This window comes from Patiria miniata, unplaced genomic scaffold, assembly GCF_015706575.1.
Source record: "Patiria miniata isolate m_02_andy unplaced genomic scaffold, ASM1570657v1 HiC_scaffold_2, whole genome shotgun sequence".
Classification (NCBI taxonomy): domain Eukaryota; kingdom Metazoa; phylum Echinodermata; class Asteroidea; order Valvatida; family Asterinidae; genus Patiria; species Patiria miniata.
The window spans coordinates 14,259,126-14,284,573 of record NW_024037058.1 but is presented as its reverse complement, the minus strand read 5'-3'; the positions used below and the strand labels follow the sequence as shown (position 1 = coordinate 14,284,573).

General features: G+C 40.0%; 1 protein-coding gene across 7 annotated transcripts in view; it reads right to left on the bottom strand.

Annotated features, from left to right (window-relative positions):
• LOC119726610 (calcium-dependent secretion activator 1-like) overlaps positions 1-23,354 on the bottom strand; it is a 63,248-nt gene extending 39,894 nt beyond the window's left edge. For 5 of the 7 annotated variants that reach the window (XR_005270844.1, XR_005270846.1, XR_005270845.1 and 2 more), the window contains exons 1-4: positions 19,724-21,099; positions 3,411-3,491; positions 2,481-2,635; positions 501-594 (exon numbers count right to left, since the gene is read on the bottom strand). Coding sequence is in view for 3 of the 7 variants with exons in the window: in XM_038198353.1 (XP_038054281.1) it covers positions 501-594; positions 2,481-2,635; positions 3,411-3,491; positions 19,724-20,524 (1,131 nt within the window). In the remaining 4 variants the exon portion in view is untranslated. Of the gene's footprint in view, positions 1-500; positions 595-2,480; positions 2,636-3,410; positions 3,492-19,723; positions 21,100-23,209 lie in introns of those variants that run through there. The other 2 variants (XM_038198354.1, XM_038198355.1) reach the window with 2 other exon arrangements.
• Between the last annotated feature and the right edge of the window lie 2,094 nt (positions 23,355-25,448).

The following is a 25,448-nucleotide window of genomic DNA, read 5'->3' as shown; positions in this document are numbered from 1 at the left end:
GCAGTGCAAAAACTTGCCCCCGACATCACAAAATCACAAATTTGCATTCGCGTTCGCTTTCGCAACGAATATGATCTGGCCTGAACACAGCCTTCTTCAACATTTTTTTGGACTATCTTTATGCATTGTTGCCAACGTTCATTGTAGATGAAGTCCAAGTTCATTCAACTTCTTTGAAGTTGAGAAAGACAAAGTTGTCAGAGACAACCGTAGTGGACAGCTGTGCAAAAGTGCACGCAGATCAGTGAAAACATGCGACGTGTCCTATGCAAATGCATCTATAATTGACCTATCGCCGTTTGCGAGTTGGCCACGCCCCTTAGACAAGCCTATGGAGTTTTGTGCGCTAAGTTTTGTCTCAGATGTTGCGCGTTCCGCAACCATTTGTATATCATGTAAATGGACAATATTTCACAAGCTGGGTTGAAGCGATTCCAACGCGATTCTACCGCAAAAGGTCAATCCTCATAAGGATATTCTTCAAACACGTTGCTGCGTACCTCAAGTGTGAATGACAGGACGACATCCGACTTGGACAACGTTGGCTCCGAGTCCTCAGTCACTTCCATCATAGAGACTGCTGTATTCTGCGCCCTGCAAAAACAGACAACAAGCATTCCATTATTCTACTGTCAGTCCAACCAATTCAAATAAATAACAGATTCAAATTTATGAACAAATTCCTTCAAGGCTTAGAAAATATGACAGAAGCGTTATGGACAAGTACCCTCTCAAGGGTAACAAAGAGAGAGTGGGGGAGACCATTATAACCGACGTTCTAATGCACTGACATTCACGCGAAAATGCTATGAGTTTGTGCTAGGGCTGTCCCGAATATACAAAATATTTGAATTTTCGATCATCAACTCAATATTCGAAAAAAAAATGTGCCAGTTTGAATATTCGAAAAGAGAGAACTATGCACGTGCGCACTTTACTGTAACTGTAGAGTCATTTTTATCGTTCAGTTGCGTTTTTATTGCCAGATTATTATTTTTTGCTGACGGTAACTTTCTTGTTGACACATACATACATGTATTAATTTGTCCCATTCTTTTAGCTGGGTAAAGTCCCTGGACAGTTATGCAGTAACTTACTGCAAATGGAAAACACTCCAGTGTCCAAGACCGCGTGCACTTTTTAACCGGCATGCTTTGTATGCAACTTTTGACCATCAACAAAGACAGGTGCAGCTGGTGAACTTGATCGGCAAGTTTCAAATATACAAATATTCGGTCAAGTGCAGTTTTGAATAATCAAATACTAAACTATTCAAAAATGGACAGCACTAGTTTGTGAACTTATAAGTTTGTCATGCGTACTTCACGCTATACGCGTATGAACCAGTGCATGCACGTGGTATGCTGTTCCCACTGGAGTTTTTGAAAGTGGTAAAAAAGCACCACATATTGTTCATGCACGGCCTCCGTTAACCTAACCCTGCCAGATGCAACACATTGCTGCAGGGGGAAAGTCTTTGGGACCTTGCTGCATTGGGCCATCGACACCAGTGGATAAACCACTAATTCTGAGACTAGAGCTAGTCAGGTATTCAGCCAGCTACCATCAGACGCGAGGGAGCTGCATATTCACTGTGTCGCAATGCAGCTCTCTGTCCAGATCATCTCCTCCATGGTATTGTTACCAGCAGTGGAGATACTGCACCACAGAGGCTGAAATCACGTCAAGGCGGCAGTGCATGATGCCTTCCAGCCAATACTGGATGGAGAAACCAGAAGCAAACAGAGACAGCAGAATGGGGGACCGCATGGGCAACCATGCAATCACCGCTCCACAGATTCACGGACTCGCCGTCGGACAACCCTCCTGGACTCCTCCTCAATAGAACAGAGGCAATTCGCATGAACCGCCTGATGACGAGAGTCGGTCAATTTGCATCCTGTATGCATCAGTGGAAGTTGGTACCCTCCCCTATGTGAATGTGGAGAGGCACAGACCCGTCCACATAATTGACGACTGCCCCCTGTACTCTCCTCCAAACAGCCGAAGTGGACTGGAGTCTCTAGATCCACCTTCACGAAGATGGCTGACAAATGATTGCCCTGATATATGAGCAACAACTCGAAAGAAGAAGAAGAAGCTAGTCCCATAATGCCACTGTGGTACCTCTGAGGCAGTGTGATCTTTGAATTGTTGACCTGAAGGATCTTGTACCACTGGACAAGCTTCACACTTTGACAACAGCTGCTGCGTTGGGCAGGGTTTCTAGGCATTATTTCCACCCATAATCCGTTACCTGTCTAGAAATGCGTACGTATTTTGGGTGACAGATTATGTAACAACAAACAGTGTGTGTGTGAGTTTTTGTCACTATGAATTCCGTGGTAACACAGTGGTCCGAAAGTGTTAACAAAGTACAATCAACTGTTCATGCACGGAATCCACATTGTTTTCCTTCGTGTTGCAAATTTTGCAAATTTATAAAAATGTTCAACAATACTGCCTTTCCATTCCACTACCTTTTGAGTTTCTGGAGTGAGTATTTGGAGTCGGTGTTGCCCTTGGAGACCGGCAGACTCTCCAGATTGGCCATCAGGAGGTTCACAGCCGACCTGAGCTCCTCCACAAAGAGACTCTCCATCTCCTTGACGATAAACCGAGGACCTTTCTTTGTCTGATCACAAAATGAAAAAAAAGAAGATAAATACCGGTACAGGTTTTGGAGGATTATGCAAGATAGACCTTATGCGCGGCCATCTTAAAGGTTGTTCTTTGTGATTTTAATTTAGCAATGTTGAATGCAAAAAAAGGCTGCTTGTGTATATCCGTGGGGTACAAAAGCATTGCCTTCCAAGATGGCGGCTACGCATAAGGTCTATCGTGGGAGGTAGACAAAATTGTTGCCGAAGTTAATATGGTATTTGTCTTAAAGATGTACTGTAGTGTCCATGCTCTTCATTAATTTGTTTTTTCTCAGTACAAATTTCACCTTGTGCAAACCTTTTTTTATTTGGGCATCTGTATCCTTGGGGGGGGGGGGGGGGGGGGGGGGAAGAGGCTTTTATATGGGCTGTTTTTGCACACAAACTGATCTGACTTGCCAGTAGACTGGTTTCCCGTCCTATTACTTATTGCCAGATGGGCGGGAACCAGTCTGCACTGCGAGAACTTGATTACTTAAATTTGTTTCTTCACTTAAATTTTTTTTTGGTTTTGAGTCTCATCAAGAAGCACATTTGGAACTGCATGGACCACAGGGCACTGTTGCACGTCAGGACCAATACATTTCATGATGACGTTTTGACCATCATTTGACTATAGGCGATCGCACATTGCCATTAGTGCAAAGGCGTAAGTTAAGTTACGAATCAACCACTAGGTGACTTATGGACCTCGCTTGAACTTGCTCATGGCTGAAGGTTAGTCTTCCTCTCAAGCTGTTGACCTACCCTTGCAAGATCTTCAGCCTGTTTCAGTCTGCCGTCCAGCTCTCTCCTAATCTGGGCTGCCTGCTCATCTGCATTGTCCAACTGCAAAGACAAACCAACAAGATTTCAGTTTCATGTAGTTCTACATTAGCGAGAAATAAGGTTGAACATGTACATGTTTAACCCCAACCACCCAAACTCCATCAAAATCCATCCCCCCATTTTGTTGGATTTTGGGGGACTTGGTCCAGCTCCAGGAGTCCTGGCATGACTAAATATTGATGGAATATGATGAGCTTGGGCCTAATGGCTACTTTTTGGCTACTTTCAACATTCCCTTGGTTTGTTGTGGTGACATTTCACCTAACCCAGAGCCCAGTGCATTTTGTTTTTGTTTATCCTAACGAGTTTACAATTTGTATTGATCTTTTATCATTATTTTTTTGTCATCTATGTATTTTTTTTAAGTTTAATTTAATCTAATTAATTTAATCTAATTTAAAGTGCGTAGTCAGTTTCTTTTTGAGGTTTCTTTGAAAATTATTGTCATTTTTACATATTTTTTTATATATTTTTAAAATCAATTTTATTTAATTAATTTAATTTATTTCAATTCATTTTTTGGGGTGAACCGTTTCAACAGGAGAGCCGCTTGACAGAGACTTTGTCTGTTTTGGGCGATCCTTTGGGAGCTGTCAGGTTCTTTTTGTTTTCTGTTATTGCCCTTTAATTGTATTGCATTGTAATTTGTATGTGTTGGTTTTTACAGTTAGTTTATCCCGAAAAATAAAGTAAATTATGTAAAAGTAAATGTAAATGCCTAAAATGACATCACATTAAAATGACAGGCTCAAAAATATAGAAAATTGCCTCAGCAGAAAACCCAAAAGGATTTGAAACACCCTTAAATTAAAAAACTAAATTACCAGTACCTGTACTTACATGCTGGATGCACATGTACTTATGTACATTTTATACATGAGCCCTTTAAACCAATACTTTTAATGTACATGTACATGTGCATGTGCATATATACCAGTACATGTACATGCATACATTTATGTACATGTACATGTACACACGTCTTAACAACAGGCTCTTTTTAAAAATAAATCCAACACGACATCCCACTCAATACAACTTGTGTCTGCTCATGAACATACGGACAAGCCCTGACAATCTGAGAAATTGACCAAGAACATCGTCTCGCTTTCTCACCACAAAAAGAATCTCTCAAATCAACAACGCTTTCCCCCATCCTAATTTCCCATATGGCCAGGCTGAATATCGTGTATCCTTTTTTTTTCTTTCCTTCTTTATTTCTCCTCTCTCTGATTGTTTGGCAGGTTGTTGCTGACGGTCTGTTTAGCGGAAGGTGATGAAATGGATGCGTCGGCACATCTCCCGGAACCTTCTGGGAATTTATGAATGGCGCTACCCGTATCTCGTGATGTCATCCACTACCTGTACTACAGGTTGTAAAGCCTCCATTTCCGGCTTCAGTATTAAAAGCAATCGTTTTTGTATGTAACTGTCTGATTTTATTTCTTTAACTTTCTGTTGTTGTTTTTTAAGAATATGAGTGATGATTGTAATATGTGAGGTGTTCCAGCAAAATGAGGCAGAACTGGGCAGAGCTCGATATGAGGGTTTGCAGGTATTTTAATAGGAAAGGGGATAAAATACTGTTTGTTGCACTTCAGTCGGATATTCCCAATGACAAGTTACCGTATGGCTGTTTAAATTTCACATTAATCAAAATTTCAAAAAGTAAAATACTGAGAAAAAGCCTTTAAAATATTAAGTTTGGTCTCCATGAAAATGAAAGATGCATTTTGTGTAACTTCCTTAATATAATTTTATTGTACAATTTTGTTACTATAAAATATGTGTAGCAGACATTTTTCTCCACTAAGGAGAAAAATCCATTTCATTCTGCCAGAATGCCTCATTGTAAGTGTACCTTATGTGCTGCATATGGGTACTTTTCTACACAAAAAACAAGCCACAAATTATGTCAACTTTGCATTTCGAAATATTTATACGCAACATACAATGTATGTACATGTACATGTACATGTGCATGTGGGTAAATGGACCTACCAGTACACATGTTATGCATGCAGTGTACACATTTTGAGCCAAAGATGCATGTACATGTACCTGTACCCAAGCACATGTACCGGTACGGTGTACATGTGTACATGTGCCATGAATGTAAGATACTGATACATGTTCTATATCCGTGTACAATAAACCATACTGTACCATATCACACTCATGAGACACACACACACACACAAGGTTGGGCATTATTTATGCAGATAACTTCAAGCCATCAATTAAAACACCATTAGCAGTGTGCAGTGAATCAGACAAGCGTCACTCCTCTGCTTCTCAAGGTATCATTATTACTCACTGCATGTGATACTGTAATACATGCACATGTACATGTACACGATGTACATGTACAGTAAACATGTATACTGCCTCAAACTCTGTATGATGCAGTATTGATGTGTTCCGGTAGGGACCAATTTGCATAATTACGAAAGACATTTTCCCTGAAATTATCGTATTTAAGAGCCTCAAATCAATTCTTTTTATCGATATATTTATTTCAATGTACACTTTAGAATCAATGTGTGTACATGTATATCAATTAAATGATTATCAGGTTGCATGCAGAGAATGTAAGGTACATGTACATGTACTTGTAGTGCTGCACAAATTATGCACGTACTATGCAGTGAACTTTATCACTTGTTCTGAGCATGAAGCAAACATGTGCGTATTTCAAGCACAACTCATTTTTTTTTTTTACATTTTGGGAATTCCAGCGTTGTGTTACCGGTACATGTTTGTCCCTGAATGAGCTTTTTAGAGCTCAGTGAATAAACCTGAAAATGTGTTTTTTCAAATCTTATAACATCCATCATAGTACATGTAGTAATGGTCAAGGATAAATGCAGGCTATAGGCGTTTTGGATCATTTCTTGGCATTTTCAAGGAGATTGCAATTAGAAAGTTGGGATCATTTCGCTCAATCATTCATTAGATATCATGGTTAATTGGGTCTGTCACAGACATTACACTTCCTTTCGTAACGCTGGAATTGCCATTCAGAGATTTAACTACGGATGTTGTAATGTTTAACGTTTACATGTAGATTCACTTTAATCTGTTTACAAAATTTCCAAACATTTCAATGGAAGAATATAGTTTAAGTTCCATTTAACTTAAACTAAATGTGAATATTCATCCAGAGCACTTTGGGGCAAGAAGTCAAAAACAAATAGCAATATTAGTAAAATATAGACCTTGCTGTTTCAAACGCCACTTTTGTGTTTTGAAATTGGATATTCCAAAGCAAAGCTATTAAATTTTGAAATCAGACTGACTCTGAAATGTCTCACAAATTTGTGTCATTTAAAAAATTAACATTTAAAAAAAAAAAACCTTGTCGATGAAATTTCAGTTTCAATTTTACAGAACATTTTAAATATAAGCATCACAAATTTAAAAAAAAACCTCAAAATTGCTGAAAATCATCCACATGTCATTTTGCAGACTCTGTTTCTCCATTCATAGCTATGCCTAATTAATTGTGCCTGGCTTCGACTAACATGTACCACGTCACAATTGTCTGTCCAGCCATGTGTCATCGTGGCTCCAGGCAGATATTTCCTATAAATCATAAGTAGATGGTGTTGGGTACTAGACTGTTCCACGCAGAAGTTAAACAGAAACATTTCAATTTTGTTTTAGACTAAAATTTTGTATATCAAAATTCCTTCAGCAGTAATTACACACTAACAGTGAGTTTTCAGGGTACAATTATGTGAATGTTCATATTGCAATTTTGTTTAACTCCAACTATTGCATATGTGTATGTATTTCGTAGAAATTCATTTTTTTTGGGGGTGCCACAATGGGTGCTTTTGAAAGTGCTTCGTGCGGTAATTGCACAAAAACATCAAATTTTCTGGGCATAATTGTGTGAATTTTCAAAGTGGACTTTTTATGATCTTTTCAATTATTATCTTTGTGTAGCAAATGTGTTTTTGCGCGGAAATGGGTGCATGCTCCTTATTAACACAGATTCCACCCTTATGTCAAATCCAAGATTTGTACCGAGTTTTAGCCTTTTTTTAAAATTGCGTTTTGTGTTTTGCTGTTTGCAGTCTGCACTGCAATGATGCCACATGGTTTAATGTCCCTAGTATAAAAATCAATCTACCGGGTATTTGATCTACCGTGGGGAAATGAGAATAGAGAATTCTGTCAAATGTACATTAATTAAGGGAAAGATTGAATCAATAGCAGCTCGGATGTACATTGATCACTAGCCAAGGTAACATCACTGACGAGCTAGCGGTACCTCCAATGTCTTCATACACCTACATGCAGGATATAATCAAATGAGGTTGCCAATGTCCATAATCAAACATGCATGCTTTGAGACAGTGTTCACGTGTACCAGTACACGTGTACAATCACCAATATACTATAAAGCACATGGGTGCATGCTACATAATGTGCCAAGCTTGCCATCTTTGTGTGGACCTGAAAACAAAGCAGGTCCACACGTTGCAGGTTGTGTGAACCTTCTGAGGACTAAGCCAGGTCCACACAAGGTTTCCCCCTCTCTGGGAAGCAGGCTTTTTAGAGGCATTTTTTTGGTTAGGTTTATTCGTTGCAAAATGAAAAGGAACACTTAAGGAAATCGTTACAAAAAGATTGGGTTGAAAGAGTATTCACAGTGCGAGTAAAACAAGTTTTTCTCCATTTTTTTCTAAACTACACGAATACGGTACAACAGAATGTCCACAGTAAGTACCGGTAGGTAACGTACGGTACAGTGTAGGCCTGCGTGGGCAAGCCGTCACCGCGTTATGGGGAATTTTTTATTGTTAGGCAAATTAAGACCGAGTTGTGGGGACTTTCTGCTGTCCCCACAGCGTCTTCGGCCCCCATAGTACCATGGGACAACTCGTGTGTAGTCCCCACAACTACTGAACAAATATGGGTGTACAAGCATTAAATTCACTGTGTGGACTTCCGAACAAAAGAGGTCCACATAAACCTGGTAGCAGCGAAGTTGTGTGGACTTGCCCACGTCCACAGTGTTTCCCCTTCTCTGGAAAACAGATTTAGAGGCATTTTGGGGTTAGGTTTATCGGTGGCAAAATGAAGAGAAACACTAAAGGGGATCATACAAAAACATTTGGGTTGAAAGAGTTTTCACAGTGAGTAAAATGATTTTTTTCACAGGATTTTCTAAACTACACGAAAACAAAGGAATGTCCACACTACGTACCAGTATGTAACGTAAACATGTGTATGTGTGTATTCAAACGTTGCTCACATAGTGGATGACTCTTTCGTAATCAAGTAAAATAAATCTAAAAATTTGAGTACGGCAAATAGGTGAAGGTTGAAAATGCTGCCTGGAGACTGCGAACCAACATACCGTACATGTACATGTACCAGTACATGTATCAGCTCAATGGTTGAAGTGTGCATTGTTTAAATCCATTCTAATTAAGGCTATTCATTCTATATTCAAAGAGTTAATTAAAACCAAACAGCTTGAGGTACATGTACATGTATCATCTTTGGCAGAGAGTAAACTGTCATTCAAACATTGCAGGGTGTCTTTTAAAAAAAAGCAAAGCTTCTGAAATAAAACAAAGTCTGCAAGTGGTTTTAAACATGGAGGGTTTAAAATTTTAACTTGTAGCATAGCATGTTGGTAAATTTTGGGGGGAAAAAAGTTAAATTGCTGCTAGATGTCGCAATGGACACACTGACAGTGCACTTTGGAATGGCAGTTTTAGAAAGCCTTTCTAGAGCCAAAAAATCAATTAAAAGCACTTCAAGTAATGTTCCAGCTGTAATTAGCTAATGTATGTGTGTGTGTATTTCACTGTACAACAAGCAAATACTTATGCATTAATCAATGTCAAGCAGGAGGTATTATGTAATGTGGTACTTAATTACTCAAATAATATTATACAATAACACTGAGATGTCTATGATGTAAAAGTTTGTCTTATGTTAAAAAAAAAAAAAACAAGACTACTTAATTCCACGCAAAACTGGACACGGCTGTTAAGTGAAAATTCATTACATCTTTTTTCAAAGCATCACAATTTCAAATGTGGTATCAAATTGAAGGGGACAAGACCTTTCATTTGAGTGGTATGCCAGTGAGATGGAAAATGGCCAAATGTATTTTTTAGTTTAGGCCCCTAGAAAAAGTCTCCGGTTTCTGGTATGGAGCTTGCCCCAAAAGTGGTGCGGCGACGTGGGTTTTTTGTTTCCCCTACTTTATTTTTCTTCAAATAGTTGAATCTTGATGTATTATTTTTTATCAATTGCTAAAATTATGGATTTTAGGTAGTCATTTTGGCTTCTTGTTATGCATGCAAATTATGTGAGTTTTTGTTGTTAAGGCAGAGAGAAAGATTCATATTTTATGCCCGGGTTTTTTTTGTATCGCATGGATAGGCATGACTGAACATTTTGTGCCTTCATTGTCAACATGTACCCAGCACATTATTTTGCAATTTTCTAATACATGTACCAATACATACATGTGACCAATGCTTGTTTATACTTTCATTCAGTCATGACAAACATTTACAAGCCACACGAAAGCAGTGCCACGCCTCGGAGTTAGCAATATGTCCGACTTAGCGTTGGGCATGATTCATCAAAACCATGTCAAGTGCGACATGACTTCTGGCAGTGAATATTTCATTTGGGGAAAGAATCACCAGTGTGGACTTCTACATACAGGCTGAGTCAAAAAGCAGAACCCAAACCCCAAAAATTATATTTCATATTTAAAAAATATATAGCACGCAAAATAATACTGACTTGAAAGCCAATTTCATAAGCTACTTTTTGATGAAAAAATTACTGAAATATGTCAATCCGTTCAAAAAAAATCACCATTTAAACACAATGACCCTAAAACCTGTCTCGTCCAAAAATATGCAATTTCGAGAATCGTTGTCGCAATTGTCTTCAAACATCACCCGCAATTAAATCTCAGCCTATAGGTTAAAAATATTTAACAAGTCCTTTTGAAGGCCCATCTTTAAAAAAAATTGATTTTATAAATCATAGGTACATGTAGTTTGCCTATTAACAAGGGTTGTTCAAAATTCAGATATTGTTATGACAGTTGTTGAAAGAAGTATTCTGTGTCATTTTCTTTGTTGTTTCAAACAGTCAAAACACACAATAAATTGTTTTTTTGGACGAGACAGGTTTTAGGGTCATTGTGTTTAAATGGTGATATTCTTTGAACGGATTGAGCAATTTCAATAATTTTTCATCTGAAAGTACCGGTAGCTTATGAAATTGGCTTTCCAGTCATTATTATTTTTGGTGCTACGTGTACATATTTTTTTAAATAGGAAATATATTTTTTGAGATTTGGGTTCTGCTTTTTTTGACTCACCCTGTGTAAACGTATAAATAATTTGTATCAATTGGTAGCACACTACAGAATATCAACATTTAACAATTGTTGACTGAGATGTTGGATGTACATGTACATATGTTGTAGGGTGTTTTTAACACATGAGGGGCACAAAGCACCCGAGGCGAGGCAGAGGATGCTACATTGTATGTGCCCCGAGGGGATTATAAACGGCATATATCCCATATCACAGCAGTCAACAAATGTTTTGTAATAATTTAATAATAATAATGTACCGGTACATTGATTTTCTTAACAATACAATGTACCGTACATATCTTCAAATAGTTCGAGAGTTACTTTTTTTTTACACCAAGTACATGTAGGTACGTGCACACATGTGTAAACTTTAAAAAATGTAATAATTTGCATTTTTTTTTTCTTCAGACATCAGACACTTAATACTCATAAATCTGTAAATCTGTCAATTTTAATACAGGTACCTGTCAGCTGTTGCTGATAACAAATACCGGTAGTGACTAAGTTTACATGAAACTGAGTTTGGACTACAGGTTTTTAAACTCATGTAAAGTCCTTTTTAAAACGGATGTCCATGTGAGGCATTACAGCTCTGACGTGCTGCCTCCCGTGTTTGTATTCATACGTCCTTGTTCCCATAACGCCTGCATGAAGTCCAGTGACTTGATATGATAAACTGCAGCGTTTCATACCAAGGCTAATCCGACGGATGGATGAGGGTTCCTAGCAACCAGGCAGGATTATGAAGATGAGGCAAAGTGGTGGAGATAAAACCTTGAGGTTATTTTGTCAAAGAAAATTTCAGAACATCAATAAAGGTACAATGCTCACATACCGGTAGATCGGCCCTCTTCCTACCTGTACATGTACATCACAGAAAGTACATTCCACAAACAACAAAAAATAAACATTATACGACATGTAGTTTTAATAGTGTTCATGTATGTGGAAGACACATTTAAATTGTAACAATTATTTCATGAAGAGATAATATTATTTGTGTAGGCTATATTATTTTTTTACCTAATTTATAGATCAGTCCAATGTGTAAATCAGATTACAAATTATTCAAGATATTTTTATTCAATGTAAATGTTTTTGTAATGTATTTTTTAAATTTTGGGTAGGGGTACTATACAACATGTACACTGTACATGTACTTTGAATATTACACACACGTTACATGTACCGGTAGTTCCAAATAAGATGGAATTTTTTTTTCACAGCCAAAAAGAGTAAAATTAGTAATCTTTTTAAAACCTACAATGTCGTATTTTGGAGCTAAATATATAGTTTAACAGTAAAGACGTACACACATAACGGTATGCATACATACCTAAAGGCTTTACACTTTGTTTCAAGATAATTTTCAGGAAATTGCAGCAGATACAATGTATTTAAAGCTATATTGACCAGTACAGAAAGAATACAAGTAAATGTATACAAACATCATTGCAGTAGCCAGTTAATTACAGATCCTGCCAATCTCGTAATTGCTTTCTTTGTCCCAACTACGGTACTTTCACTGTTTCAAAATCCATAAGTATGTGTACATAAATGACCGTGGTTTACGTCCGGCCCGCTCCCAATTTCCACATGAATGGTCATTCTGAGGCGGGACACACTCTGACATTTCAACCAGCCAGCGGTGAGATGAGCGTGTTAGTGGGCCAACTCAATTAATTTACACACACACATTCGATATTGCAATATCTGTGGTACATGTACATGTACATGTGATAGGTATGGGATGCTGGGCCTGTATGGCACTGCTTTAAAGATATAGTCCATCATTTGTAATTTGTGCATTTTGTTTGTTTGAAGCAACAAAAGTGTTCAAAATCTAATGAAGGATACTGAATCAACTAACCTGATGAAGTTTCAGCTCAGCTTCAGCTGTATATTCCGAGAAAAACAGCATTCTAGGATCTCAATTTCAAATCAAAATTTACTGAATCATGTTTTGAATTGTTTTGAATTGTTTTGAATTGCAGCTATGCGCGACGTCGCGCACTGATCTGACGAATTATAGCAACCGCGCGCGCGTGTGCGTCGTGCCAATGCTTGCGTGCGCTTCGCCGAATAACAAAACGAACTACTAATTTAAATTTTCCTACGGTGCGTCTTAAGACGCACCGTTGGAAAGGCCTTCTTTCGTTGATTACTTCAAAATGACAGCTCCCCAGAAAGAATGATTTCACAGGGAGTTTACTTCCCTTACTATCTTTCAACCATGTTTGTTTTTCAACAATAATTACGCCAGTTACTTTTCGGATGGCTGCAAATGATGGACTATAGCTTTAAAGGGAATGTACAACATTTGCTTTTGCTGCAATTTTCAGAAACAAATGGATTTGGAGGATTAGTATGTTAAAGCAAATATTGTTAAACTGACTTGTTTCAAGTTTTGGGCTTGTAGATGCTGGAAAAACCAAGAAAACCTACCTTGTTCTTGTAGTCTGGTCCCTGACCCCACTTAAGATGAAACAGAGCAATTAATAGACTTCGGGAATTGTAAGGTCAGAGAATCAGTCTAGCAGGCTTGTACCCCTTCACAGGTGTGTAATCAATTGCAAAGAAAATGCGGAACAAGTAAATATTAAAAAGTAGGAGCAATTTTTGAACAAAAGCCAGAGAGACAAAGTGTGACGTTATTGGGGTCAAATTTTCAAATTGCTTGTACAAGTTTTGTTTATGCATTTTTTTGATAGCCCATACATTGTGGTTTAACAATTCATTCAAATTTAAGTCACATGATTTTGGAAAGTTGGTAAATTTGTACACAATACATGTAATGACTATCCAAGGAGAAGTTGTGGATGTTAGTGCCGGAAACCACGTCCTGTTACATCCAAACCTTGCTTTGTTCATAATTAATACTTAGAAATGCTTCAAATTCACACCAAACTTAATTTTATCATCAAATAGCTTCATTTAATAATATCCATACTTACATACTTTTAAAGACTGCTAAAATTGATATTTCCAACAACCACAAAAAATAGCTCTAATGGTTGTGGATGTAACATTGTGTCGGACACCACAACATCACAATGCGGTATTCTTCACCTTGATATGAATGCAACTAAATGTTGTTTGTGTTTAGAAATGTTGTCCCCAAATATCTGTTTCAAGGGCAATTGCAGATTGCAGGTCATTATTTTCATACTTATTTTAGGCATGACCATGTCAACTGGTTGTGGATGTACATGTAACAGGGAAACCATATCATGTGCCCACAGGCATAAGATTTTCTTCATATTTGGCCAAAACATTTATTTGCATAGACTACAATCAGTGATTGTACATTATTTTACAACTTACATACTGTGTACCAGTTCAATCGTTAATCCAACCTAAATTGCTGCAAAAAGAAAACTTTGCACAAGCCAGTTGTGGATGTAACATAATATGGAACAAGGGACACCATATGTTACATCCACAACCCAATCTTAAATTGTGCATTTTGGCAACAAATTTTAACATCTGATATTAAATTTTTTCAATAGAAAGGGAACATCTTCTCGCTATAATTTGTGTTAAACCTCAACTCCAGTCCACTTGTTGTCTTTTCAAAATGAGTCATTTGAACTGTAGGTTTCCTTGTCACACTTTTTCCTCATTTTTTATGCCGGACGCCATAACATTTACAGAATTTGGGTATGAAAGTTATTTTTGAATATCATCGAGGGTGGTATCATTTAAAAGCTTATCTTATAGCCCTGTTGTCAAATGACATTTGTTTGAGAAATAACCATTCCATAATAAAGAACAAACTGTTTTATAATCAGAACTCGGAAAATTATGGCCTGTTCCTCAACTTTGTGGAATGACCCATATGTATGCAGCTATTGCCATTGCTATCTTTAAAGCAAGTATGCTTTTCAACAATAATTTCATCGGTTACTTTTTGGATAGCTGTAAATGATCTACATGTACTCTACCTTAAAAAAACCCTACTTTTCAAGGTGAACCTTGAAAATAGCAGAGACAGTACCGGTACATGTCCAAAATTATGGGATAAGTGATTTCAATTTCAAATCTATCAACCCTGATGGAAACCACAAGACCAGCATAAATGTATAGCTGGAAACCATCACATTACTGCACCGCTGACTATGTTAGAATGCTGGTAGTCTGTACTACCATGGTACAACATGTACATGCACACACTGAAAAAAATAACTCAAAAAGATGCCTGTGCTTGCACAACACACACACACACTAAGATCTATCAGCATTCTGCCTGATTTTGTACATTTTATAACCTGGAAAATGCACACATAATATACAGAATTATGTACAGTACAAAGTACAATGTACATTAAAGGGAAGATACCGGTACAACATTTGCAAACATCAAAGAACTAAATGTTCAAATTATCACGTATACCTTACTGAACTGTTAGGGAATGACAGTCTAAAGCATCCTTTAAAATCGTGGCTCCTGGTGTGCTGACATTTTTACGAAAAACTGTATTTTTCCAACGCTGGTCGGCCGACCAGCGTTGGAGAAAACTGGCTTTTTTTCAAAAACTGTTCCTACTTTTTCATATTAAGTTATTATGACTTTTCTTTGCAATTGATTACATACTGTACCTGTGAAGGGGTGCAAGCCTGCGCTAGACTTATTCTCGACCTTACAATTCCCCAAAGAGTATTAATTGCTCCGTTTCATCTTAAGTGGGGTCAGGGAACCAGACTACAAGAACATGATTGGTTTTCTTGGTTTTTCCAGCATCTACAAGCCCAAAACGTGAATTAAGTCAGTTTAAAGGGAATATACAACATTTGCAAACATCGAAAAATAAAACTACCAAGTTTTTGCGAAATACCTTAATAGGACGTTGGTAAATGACAGTCTAAAGCATCCTGTAAAATTATGGCACCTGGTATACTGTCATTTTCAAGAAAAGTGGTATTTTTGTATCAATTTCCAACGCTGATCGGCCGATCAGCGTTGGAAACAACTGGCTTTTTTTTCAAATACTGGCCCCAATTGACCATTGCACTTGTTTGCAATCGATTACAAACCTATGAACGGGTACGAGCCAGCTAGACTGGTTCCCTGACCTTACAATTCCCCAATGTATGTAAACTGCTCTGTTTCTTCTTATATGGAGTCAGGGGACCAGACTACAGGAAAATGATCGTTTTTCTTGGTTTTTATAGCATTTTCGAACCCAAAACCTCCAAAAAGTCAGTGTAACTATATTTGCTTTATATTTCCAACCCCCCAATTCCATCCATTTCTGAAAATTACAGCAAAAGCAAATGATGTATATTCCCTTTAACAATACTTTCTATAACATATTAATCCGCCAAATCCATTTATTTCTGAAAATTTCAGCAAAAGCAAATGTTGTACATTCCCTTTAAAGGCAGGTAGGAACATTGGTACAAAGTACAAGTATCTACCGATTTAATTAGAAAAACCTTTCTCAAAGTGAAGAAGGTTTGATCGGAAGAAAACAATTAATTGAAGGTGTTGCGACGAACTCCTAATTCGAGATCCCAAAAATCGTGTACATCGCGCCGGTATGTTTTCTGTGTTTTCTACAAAGTAGTATCCACTGAGCTAGATATTCAACAGGTTAGTTGTCATGTGCTCTACTTAAGAAATTGTGCAAATTGTGTTCCTTCAAACGAAAAAAAATACAGAAAGAGTAAATGATGATAATATATTCCTTTAAAAAAAAGTTGGAGAAAAGAAAATCCACAGTTTACAGTGTTTAACAACAATACAGAGATAAGATTGTTGTGCCAAACTGGGGCACTTTGTATGCTCTGTGCAGATAGGAAGCTATTCAACTAGTGATGCAGGATGCAGTGGTGATCTTTGTAAAGTTGAACTTTACACTTTGGCACATTTTTGAGTTGCTATCCAAGTACGTATCCGAATGTGATATGCAGCATCTAACTACGCCCTAGTAATGGGAAATGATGATAATACCGGTATGTTCCTTTAAAGATATAGTCCATCATTTGTAATTTGTGTAAAAAAAGTGTTCAAAATCTAATGAAGGATACTGAATAACAAACCTGATGAAGTTTCAGCTGAGTTTCAGCAACATATTCCGAGAAAAACAGCATTCTAGGATCTCTATTTCAAATCAAAAGTTGCTGAATCATGTTTTGAATTGCAGCTATACGCGATGTCGCGCACTGATCCGACGAATTATAGCAACCGCGCGCCCCTTTGCGTCTTGCCAATGCTTGCGCGTGCTGCACCGAATAACAAAACAAACTACTAATTTAAATTTTCCTACGGTGTGTCTTACGACGCACCGTTGGAAAGACCTTCTTTCGTTGATTACTTCAAAATGATAGCTTGCCAGAAAGATTAATTTCACAGGGAGTTTAGCCCACTTACTATCTTTCAACCAAGTATGTTTTTCAACAATAATACGCCAGTTACTTTTTCGGATGGCTGCAAATGATGGACTAGGGCCTATAGCTTTAACAACAATACAGAGATTGTTGTGCAAAACTGGGGCACTTTGTATGCTCTGTGCAGATAGGAAGCTATTCAGCTAGTGATGCAGGATGCAGTGGTGATCTTGTTAAGTTGAACTTTACACCTTGGCACATTTTTGAGTTGCTATCCATATATGCAGCATCTACCGGTACATGAAACTACGCCCTAGTACATGTATGTGGATGATGGGGGGAACAAACAAACATGGAGCACAGACACATCGAGATACATACAAATGTACATGTACAATGTATTTCAGGCATGCCCATAGTTAAGTGTTCACAGAAAGTTTGCCTTTAGAGAGTCACTATCACCAAAGTAAATTTCATGAGACGTGTATTCATCCAGTTTCTTCCTGTGCAGGAAATTACTTTGGAATTAGGGGAGGGGGGGGGGGGGGAATGGATGGAGTGGAGGGGGTCCGACAGAAACACACCATCAACGTTGGAAGTACCAGCATCCCATTTCATTCGTGGACAGAGGGGTGCCCGCATTGCGGGCGAGCAGACCCCCCCCCCCCCTTCCCCTTTTTCAAGAGTGGAAGACGCAAACAGACACAGACCATTGTTTGTACTTAAATTATACACTTAAACTTTCTTTGTGCTCATTAAAATCCTTTTCATTTGAACTACTTTTCTTTTGCGTAGCCCTTCAGGATATTGTGATCTTAGGCAATTTTTATTTACATTAGACCATTTAAAATGAATTTTTTGGTTTTCATCACCACCCACCCTGATTTTCACTTCCGTCCCAATTTTTTTTAATATTATATTTTTTTTTAAAGTGTGTATTTTCTCCAATAAAATGTATTTTTTTAATACAAATTTGGGCAACTTCGTTTTCATCATGATTAACCAGATTTTTTTGTCGCATGGTGTACATAAAATGCATGCGTCATGCAGACACTGGTTCCCACCACTAGACATAGCTAGATAACAGCAAGAGCCAAGAACAATAATGAAAGGGGCAGGAGCCAGCGTGGTTCATGTCCGAATCATGCCCGAATAGATTTCAAAGACTTGGACGTAAAGATTTCTGATGCAAACAGCGTTGGAAATGATCGAAACTATCAAAATTTTAAATGAAGAGATTCATTTAAAGGAAACCTGTTGAGTCTTTCTGCATATGTTTTTTTCTGCTCTCATGATTTTTTTTCGAGGTCTCAATGCTTTTGTTTGTAGTGATTCAGCGAAGTGCCATTTTCCGTGTGACTGTTGAAAAGTAGAATTTATCAAATATAAATTTCCCTACCGACCAAATTTTTTTCAATCTGAGTGATGTAAACCTAAAAATAATTTTAAATGGCCTAAACACCCTTTGACAAGTTTGACCATATTTTTCCTTTTGGATGAAGATGCCAAAGCTAGGGGTAACGAGCAGGGGAAATATCAAAATCAGTAAATGGTATACAAAGCAACACATACACATGTACCTTGAAATTCACTGTCAAGCAAAGGTCTCACATGCAAATCCAAACTCCTAAACCCACGTCAGCTCACTTTAACAGGCCAACAATTTATTCATCATATACTATATCTTTATGGAGTGGCAGTCATTTTTTGGCTGGACAGCCTCTGTTTATAGGGGGCGGGGGTACGTGCAGATGTCTGAGTCCCCCCCCCCCCCCATCAATTTAAAATCTAAAAAAGAATGTATTAACCTGATGCCACTTCAGCGGTTGTGTACAGAGTCTATGGAGAGTCAACCATTTTTTTTTAAAGTATTTCCTAACAAAATTGAAAATGTTTCTCAGTCCAAGATTATTTTTGCGATGAATGACCTTGATTGCGATGATATGAAGAAAAAAGTGGCGTCAGGTTGCAACATTCTTTCCCTTAAATCTTGAATTAAAAAAAAAAATCATTTGACTTCAGTACCCCCCCCTGGACAAATGTATGCAGCTGCAACACCCCCCCCCCCCCCCCCCCCCTGTTTAACACCCTAGTTATGCGCCTATCAAAAGCTCCCTCCCCCTACTTACACACCCAAGTAAAAGTTTGTCAGAAAATTATTTTCTCATTTTTGGGGGACATTATATTCAAAGGGTTCACTCTGCACTTCGAAATAAAATTGGAAAATCAAGCCGACATAAATTATTTATATAACTTTGTGACGGGTGGATAAACTTGTGATTTATGAACGGGAGTGTTTAGAACAGTTTATGTTAAAACTTTTGCTCTAGCTAGGGTCTACAGGCGAAAAATCAAAGTGCGCCACATTAGGGGCCGCGCCACGTTAGGGTATATCACCAATATCAAGGCCATGAGAAGCAGGGAGGAACAGGTAAAACATTCTTAAGAAATAATGATGATGGAAAAAACATGTAATGAGGTACTCGTGGTACAGTGCAAACCTTATCTCACACAGCATCTGCAATCTCACCTGGCATGCATTATAAAGCAGCTGATGTTCAAACTTCTTGATGCCCAGGATGTTCTGGAACATCTCATACAACTGTTCCTTACTCAGGATGAGCTCGGATGCAGCAGCTGTCGATAACCTCTGTGGCTGTTTGCGTGGGTCTTCCTCGCCTCGATAGATGGCATCAAACTTGGCCATCCAAGAACTGAGAACAGTCTCTTTACTCAGGCCGTCAATCTCAGGCAAACTCCGGACGCGTTTCTCCACATTGTTCTTGAACACTTCCCGGAAGTCATGGGAGGAACAGCCACCACTCATCACCATCTTCAAGACCCGGTCACTCTTCAGGAACACCTGGAAATAGTTTTGCACGGCGTTGCAAAACGCCTCGTCGGCTACTATTTGAGTTTCTCCATTGATGAAGGCCTGGAATCGTTCCTTGATGGTGGTAAGTTGCTGCCGAGTAACTTTGGTCTGTCGCCTGGCCATATCGGTCGGTTGCTTGGCGTTGAACGGGTAGGCAATACATCGCATGACAAACACGTACAGCTGCAGACGCTTCTTGTGTTCTTCCTCTTCCCGCTGCAATCTCTCTGTTTCCTCCCGCTCCTTTTCACTGATCAAGGATGGACTTGGACTCGCTGGCCGTACCACGGAGGCCCGATGACCACCAGCCCCGGGGACAGCGCCGCTGGTCTGCAGGCTGTCATTGCTGGATGCGCTCGTTCGTAGCCCGGCCTGGCTCGGTACGGACAGCGCATCCGTTTCATCCTCGTATGTGTCATTTTCCGACTCTTCTTCGCTCGAAGACGGGTCTAACATGGTCCCTGCAGTATTCTACAGTACCCTCAGAGTCTACTCAGCACCTTCAACTACTTCCGTGGTCCAAATTTTCGCGCTGTCATGACCAGTATCCTGTTAAATTTGGGATTGTCGACAGACACATCAGAGTGCATTTTGACCGATCGCCATGTTTGATATGGCTGCTAAATTAATTCTCTCCTTGCGTCAAGCGCATGCGCTTGCTACTACGTATCTTCTGTGTATAAGTTGGGTGGGCGTGGCAAATTGCTGACGAAAAAATATTAATGAGAAAACCATACATCAGCCGTTATCTACAAGTAGGTAATCGCAATATTATTATTGTACAATTCTAAATTTTCTGACTTGACTCACAGCCACGTGGGTTTATAATGGTGTCTATCAGATTTGTTTTCTCTGCGCTCTAAGCTTCCTTTCAAAAAGTGCGTTCATCCGTATCGTAAGCTCGAGAAGGGAAACACGTGCCGCGCCGCAAAAAGGTGAGAGAATAATATTTTTCAGAGAGTTGCTGATGATTACGTTAGATCCAAAGCCATTCCTTTTTTTCACCCCTTTTTTTCAATTCCACATCTTTGTTAGGACTTGATGTTTGGAATAAATTATTGAGGTTGCCGGCACGGTGGAAATGAGTCGCATTTAAGCCTTCACTCAATGCTGCGGCCGAACTAGAAGCAGAACAGAGTGGAGTAACTTTTTTTTTTAAGATCAGACAAAGCGGAAAAGATACTGCACTTTTTTGTTCAACAAAATTAATGTTACCTGAACTCTTTGGCCTGTGCTGGGTATAACAGAATGGACAAATGCGACCAAAATTTGGCCCTACAGGGTGGTGCACAAAGAAGGAAAATCACTTTTGACAGGAATTTTAACCTACTTACTTAACGTATTTGAACTGGTTTAGTGAAGTATAGCGCCTCAACCTTGGTGAAAAAAATTCGTAAGAAAAGTGTTATTATGCTAATTTGAATACAAGTCACCAGTTTGTTTGTCTTCAAATCAAGCTCTGGAACTCAGTCAAGCGGATGGAATCAATAAAGCTGTCCGTGGACAAACAGCTTTGGCACATGAACTATAGGTTTTTCTGGCCAATTTTATGAAATGTTCATTCGCTTCTGAAAATCGGTCATTTCTTTTCGTCTGAATTTGAATGCACGTCTTTAATTCCATTTCAATTCAACAAAAGTGCAATAGTTTTCACTGCGTGCAATCGATTTTGAGAAACAGACGGCCAATTACGTTACCCGTTCATTTACGCAAGCATACCTTTTGTACATTCATTTCAGGTAGAGCTAATTTGATTGACGGTTCATGAAAAAGAAACCGCTAATTGTATCTGGTGCATATGGCATAGGGGGCCTAAGTGAAATAGAATGGTGAATGGTTGAAATCGCCATCTAAATGCGAGAAAAAGAAGTCCGAACAAATCTGAATGGATGATAAACGAAAGGTGCTACTCAATCACCATTGAACTGAAATGGAATCCGCGCTCTGCAGGGTAGCGAAAATGAAACGCGTGTTCAGAGCGATTCTCAAATTCAGACGAAAATGAATTTGAAATTGGCCGGGAAAACCTATAAACTACCATATCTCAGAGATAAAATATGCATTGCAATCAGTTTTTCGACACTTACCATTAAATTGAATTTTTGAAATGCGCTCAACGAGTGCTGTCGAAAGTGGGTTTCCTTCTTTTTGCACCACCTGTAGGCCTATTTCGAATTATCGACTTATATTATTGCTCTTTGTCGGGTTTTCTTATAGTTATCATCAGCTGGGAAAAAAATGAAATAGGGGAAAATAATTATAAGCTCTTGTGTAAAAAATACTATTCATCTCTAGGAACAATAAAAATGCAACATTTGCAATTTGCCAGCCGACGCGACCTGCCTGCGAGCGAGTGCGATTTTTCTCGTGGCGTTTCTAATGCTCTGGCATGCAGAGTCCACAGAGGGCGCCACGACTTCCCAATGGTCAATCATTCATTGCTCCCAGTCCTGTGTTCTTATTCCTCCATGGTCCTACTCATAGAAAACGACGTCGTGCAAGAAAATAAATGACAGTGGCGTACCCGGAGGGGGGCAAGGGGGCACCCTGCCCCCCCCCCTCGGATTTTTATGAAAGACGTTTTTTCGTAACCATATGCATTTCCATAAATGGTTAGAGTTCTGACACGAAAAAAATCAAGTAAAGAAAATTAAGTTCCAGAACCATTTGCGCCGTAAAAAACCCCCAAACTATGGTGTTTGGTTGTCCACGAGGGGACTACTTACCTGTTGGACCTATAAATGCATATTTCCTTAACTATGTAAATTAACCGCTAAAGTAAAGATTTGCTATAGCGTGCCACAGCGCCCTCCTGCGCCAGCGCCCACAATAGTCAGATCCCCCGCCATTATCGTCCTCTTTCTTTAGCGCGAGTGAATCACACCAAAGGAGGAGCCCACTGTGGGGAAAGGCGGGCGGGACGGTCCAACAGGTAAGTAGTCCCCTCGTGGACAACCAAACACCATAGTTTGGGGGTTGTCCACTTCGTTCCCTACTTACCTGTTGGACCTATAAATGCATAGACTGGCACCGAAATTGGTGGTGGGAGTGGGCTGCAATTGAGTCAAAGGACACACAAATAAGGAATCCCCTCATGGACTACACAAAGGCACATTATAAACTACCATGAGCCTTACTCACCCTACTGTTGAGTTGTTGGTACAACAGCCTGGGTTGAGACCTCCTTGGAGGGTTGTCTTGGGGCAGCTGATGGCATGGTGGCTGACATCGTCACCCGCCCAGTCCGCCCCTCTGTTAGGAGGACATCTCTCAGGTAACATGACGAAAAGGTCGTTGCCATTTCCAGCATGCTGCCTGCATTATCTCTTCCAGAGGAACACCCCGCAATAGTGCCCATGATGTTGTGACCGCCCTTGTATCATGAGCATGAATCGTCCGACTGGATTCGTTCAGCGGACTGTCTGGCATTTGGGATCGGATAGCTGTAACTATCCATCGAGAAATTGTGTCACGGGATGCTGGGCGGTGAGGAGGAGTCGAAGTTATGAACAGTTGAGACTCCCCACCGCGGATGGGTTTTGTGCGAGCTATGTACCATTTTAGAGCTCTAACTGGGCACCATTTCTTATCTTCAGGGACCGAAGATAATGATTTCAATTCAGGGACAAAGATGTCCGGAGGCTGGAAGTTAGGAGACTGGTTTTTAGTAAGGAAAGTACTTCGAGGGATGAGACGTACTCCGTGCGGCTCCCATCTTATGTGTCCCTTGTCCAGGGTCAATGCATGGAGTTCGCTCCGTCTCCTAGCTGTTGCAGCAGCGAGGAGGAAAGCTACCTTGACTGACAGATCCAACAATGGTACCGTCGCAAGAGGTTCATAGGGTGGGTTTGCCCGGGTACGTAGGACCTCTCCTCAATCCCATGCTGGGATAAGTTTACGTTGAGGAGGACGTTTCGTAAACATGCCTTTAAGCAGTTGACCTAGTGCCAGGTTGTTCGATACAGAGGAGCCATCTTGAAAACCTTGATGCACTGCAGCCATGGCCGACTTGTAATTTTTTACTGTGGCCAATGTTAGCCCTGTATTAAACAGGTGGAGGAGGAAGTCCCCAACCATGGTTACAGATGCAGAGAGGGGATCCACGTCCCTCCCGTCGCACCACTTAAAAAAATGTCGGAGTCGGCTATTATATGTCTTCCTTGTAGACGATCTCCGGCCACAGGCTGCCAAGGCGGCAGCTTCCTCAGAAAGGCCTGCTGTTCGCATGGAATGCTGGACAATAGCCAGCAAGTCAGGCGTAGTGGCTCCGGATCCGGGTGGTTCAACCTGGACCGGGGCTGTTTCAATATATCTGGTCTCTGCGGGAGGATGATGGGCTGATAAACCAGCAACCTGATCATCGTTTGGAACCAGGTTTGGCGAGGCCAAAATGGAGCTATGAGCATCACCTTGCAGGGTTCCTCCCGGATCTTGTGCAGTACCCTCGAGAGAATCGAGATCGGTGGGTATGCATATGCGTACATGCCTGTCCAGTCGATTGTTAAGGCATTGACTGCCCAGGCTTTTGGATCCATGACTCGAGTGCAGTATACCGGTAATTGGTTGTTCATTGGTGACGCGAATAGATCTATGTTGGGACGATCTATTAGATTGAACAGTGTTTGGACAACTTTTGGGTGTAGTTGCCATTCTGTTGGAAGGATCTTTCCTCTGGACAGCGCGTCTGCAGTGACATTCAACTCGCCTGGTATGTGACATGCCACAAGAGTTACGTTGTGATCTATGCACCAAAGGAGTAGCTTGCAAGTCTGGAAGCACAACTGGGGGGAACGTGTTCCTCCTTGGCGATTTATGTAGGCCACTACAGTTGAGTTGTCGGACTGCACCATTACAACCTTCTGTTTGACTAGGCTGATGAGCTGAGATAAGGCTCTGCGAACTGCAAGGAGTTCCAGAACATTCATGTGGAAAACCAGTTCGTCTGGCGTCCAAAGACCCGACACTTGCTGTGACTGCAGATGCGCACCCCATCCCATGTTGGATGCATCTGTCGTAAGAGTCACCGTGGGAAATGGAGGAGGAAAAGGCAAACCTTGACTCAGGTTGCTCCAAATTGTCCACCAATGAATGTGGGGGATGATTGGCTTCAGTATTGGTATGTTCCTTGACAAAGGATGTTGACTGGGTCGAAAATGAGCCAAAAGATGCATTTGAATTGGTCGCATCCTCAGGCGACACCATGGGACTAGATCGACCAGACTGGCCAGTAGGCCCAGCAGTCGTAGCCAGGCCACCGCTGGTGCTGATCGAGCCGTCAGGAACAGTGTGGCGCACTCCTGGACATTGCGTACCCTTTCGCTCGAAGGGTAAGCGATCCCTGTTACCAGGTCGATTTCTGCCCCCAGAAAAGACGGTGTCT